Source organism: Aedes albopictus, unplaced genomic scaffold (assembly GCF_035046485.1).
Source record: "Aedes albopictus strain Foshan unplaced genomic scaffold, AalbF5 HiC_scaffold_627, whole genome shotgun sequence".
NCBI classification, from domain to species: domain Eukaryota; kingdom Metazoa; phylum Arthropoda; class Insecta; order Diptera; family Culicidae; genus Aedes; species Aedes albopictus.
The window spans coordinates 22017-25000 of NW_026917451.1; the positions used below are offsets into that span (position 1 = coordinate 22017).

General features: G+C 44.1%; 1 protein-coding gene across 1 annotated transcript; it reads left to right on the forward strand.

Annotated features, from left to right (window-relative positions):
- The first annotated feature begins 265 nt into the window (after positions 1 to 265).
- On the forward strand, positions 266 to 2975 carry LOC115256419 (V-type proton ATPase subunit d 1). The gene is made up of 3 exons (XM_029854933.2): positions 266 to 554; positions 1464 to 1972; positions 2028 to 2975. Exons 1-3 carry the CDS (start codon positions 434 to 436, stop codon positions 2442 to 2444), a joined length of 1047 nt encoding a protein of 348 aa, XP_029710793.1. The 5' UTR covers positions 266 to 433; the 3' UTR covers positions 2445 to 2975.
- The last annotated feature ends 9 nt before the right edge of the window (positions 2976 to 2984 follow it).

The following is a 2984-nucleotide window of genomic DNA, read 5'->3' on the forward strand; positions in this document are numbered from 1 at the left end:
CTGTATTGTACACCTGGTGCTCTATACAGCGCCCCACTTCCGACATTGTGTTTAACGCAAGGCAAAAGCAGCGCAAGTCAAAGAAAAAATGTCGCTAATTCGGTTTTGAACTGGAAACATAATATGTTTACTCTACTATCTATAATTTAGTACTCATCCAATGTAACAATTAACCCGCGACGTTTGAACGTCATGCCAAACCAGAGCCCCCACCTGCGAATGCCTTCAGCAGCCGTTCGCCTACGCCCCTGGTAAGTCATATGACACTTTTCAGAGAAGAAAATCGTATCTCTCAGCAAAGTCGCACTCGACGTCGTCCGTCGCCTGGAAGAAAAGTTTCGTCGTCCCTGGAAGGAAAATCGGTCCCCGCACGGAAACCTCCTCCCGTGAAGAGTTCAAGTGAAGACAGCAGGAATAGCTTAGCAGCATAAGGATGCCGGGATTCATGTTCAACATCGACGGTGGCTACCTGGAGGGCCTCTGCCGTGGCTTCAAGTGCGGAATCCTCAAGCAGGCGGACTACCTCAATCTGGTCCAGTGCGAAACGCTCGAAGGTAAATAATCGATACGGTGGGTCGATGGGGATAGTATTCGGTGTTAATCCATCCTGGAAAATGTGTGGTTAACAAGAGAAAAGTGCAAGACAAACATGGAAAAGTTGAACATAAATTTGTTGCGTGAAAATTTCCATCTTGGTTGATCATATGACCTTATCATATGAAGAGGGTGTACGTAGTGACGATGATTCAAGACGAGGGGTGACTCGATGGTTGATATCTGTTGATATTGTTTTATTGTTTCAACAGTTCTTTCCATTTCAATAAGGTAAATTTTTATTAACTACATAATATTATTATTATTTATTTGCTCGGAGGCGAATGACTATTTGTTAAAACCTCTTTAATAAATAAATAATAATAATTTATTAACTATTATTTGCTAACAGGTTATTGTATTGCTAATAAATTACAGTTACATTTTTCAAAATTTAAAAACCCAATTGTTACGTTTTTCAATCATTTCATAAAATTGTTACATTGTAGGTATATGAATTGTGATGCATTTCGTTTAAGAATTTCTTGAAATTCCTACGGAATTTGTTGTGGGAATCCTGCAGAAGTTTTTTCTAGAAACCCTCCAAGTGTTCCTTTTTTGTTTGATGGGATTCCTTTACAAGTATCTTCTGGGAATCCTTCGGAAGTTTCTGAAAAATTATCTAGATCAAATTCTTAGATACCAAACTAAACTCCAGTTCCCTAATGGAACTAATTCCTAATTTCTTGAAGGAATTTCTCAATTTCTTGACTCTTCAACAACACAGTTACCCGAAGTTTTGCTCACTGAATACCTGAGTCGTTTCGCCGAATAATGAAATTTAAAATACTCGGTATTCTATCAAAATCCGAACAGTTCTATTTTTGATAACCTTTCTCCATCCTCCTTGGTCTCCTTTTCACTCACAGATTTGAAACTGCACCTGCAGGGTACCGACTATGGCCAGTTCCTGGCCAACGAGCCGTCACCACTGGCGGTTTCCGTGATTGACGACAAGCTGCGCGAGAAGCTCGTGATTGAGTTCCAGCACATGCGCAACCACGCGGTCGAGCCGCTGTCCACGTTCCTGGACTTCATCACCTACAGCTACATGATCGACAACATCATTCTGCTGATCACCGGTACTCTGCACCAGCGCCCGATTTCGGAGCTGATCCCCAAGTGCCACCCGCTCGGTAGCTTCGAGCAGATGGAGGCCATCCACGTGGCGGCCACTCCGGCCGAGCTGTACAACGCCGTGCTGGTCGACACGCCGCTGGCTCCGTTCTTCGTCGATTGCATCTCCGAGCAGGATCTGGACGAGATGAACATCGAGATCATCCGTAACACGCTGTACAAGGCGTACCTGGAGGCGTTCTACGAGTTCTGCAAGAACATCGGTGGCACCACCGCCGACGTGATGTGCGAGATCTTGGCTGTAAGTTATTTTACTTCCACGTTTGAGCTAGATTCACTAACTATCATTCTCACAGTTCGAAGCCGATCGTCGGGCCATCATCATCACCATCAACTCGTTCGGCACCGAGCTGTCCAAGGACGACCGCGCCAAGCTGTACCCGCGTTGCGGCCGCATGAACCCGGACGGTTTGGCCGCGCTGGCCCGTGCCGATGACTACGAGCAGGTCAAAGCCGTGGCCGAGTACTACGCCGAGTACGCTGCCCTGTTCGACGGATCGGGCAACAATCCCGGCGACAAAACGCTCGAGGACAAGTTCTACGAGCACGAGGTCAAGCTGAACGTGTACGCCTTCATGCAGCAGTTCCACTTCGGGGTGTTCTACTCGTATCTGAAGCTGAAGGAGCAGGAGTGCCGCAACATTGTCTGGATTGCGGAGTGTGTGGCCCAGAAGCACCGCGCCAAGATCGACAACTATATTCCGATTTTCTAAGGTGGGAGTGTTGTTGTGGTCGTTAGTCGTTAAGCACCAACATCCATTTACCAGCAAGGATAGAAAGTTTGAACACACATTCCGCCATCTGCGCTTGTTGATATCGAGAACATCCGCCACATCCGCAAGGTAAGTTGGAAACGAAAATAATCAACCCTAAAGTATTGTTTCCTCTTTCGTGTTTTAAAAGTTATCACATTGCGAAGGATAATTACACTAATAATTGTGCATTGGTAGAATATATTTTCTCTAAACTTTCGTTTATTCTGTTGAGAATGTGTAGAGAACGAAGCCGCCGTTTCTGTTGTTTGTTTTTGTATACACTTGCTTTTAAACAAAATTTTTATTTTATTTGTACACAATTCATTCGCCTTTTGGATTATGTACAATATATGTCGATAAGAAAGTAAAATCATATTATGTATTATATAAATATCTAGATGGATCACCTAGGTATCCCCACATCGATAAACCTACATACCTACTTAAATGTAAAGTGGTGAAATATATAATGTTTAGATGCCCTGGAAAGCATGTTTT

What these genes read in the sequence shown, in the direction of transcription:
- LOC115256419 (XM_029854933.2), top strand. Translation starts at nt 434, where the DNA reads ATGCCGGGATTCATGTTCAACATCGACGGTGGCTACCTGGAGGGCCTC. An exon ending in CCAGTGCGAAACGCTCGAAG is followed by an intron (nt 555 to 1,463) that starts GTAAATAATCGA and finishes TTTCACTCACAG; the next exon opens with ATTTGAAACTGCACCTGCAG. An exon ending in TGATGTGCGAGATCTTGGCT is followed by an intron (nt 1,973 to 2,027) that starts GTAAGTTATTTT and finishes TCATTCTCACAG; the next exon opens with TTCGAAGCCGATCGTCGGGC.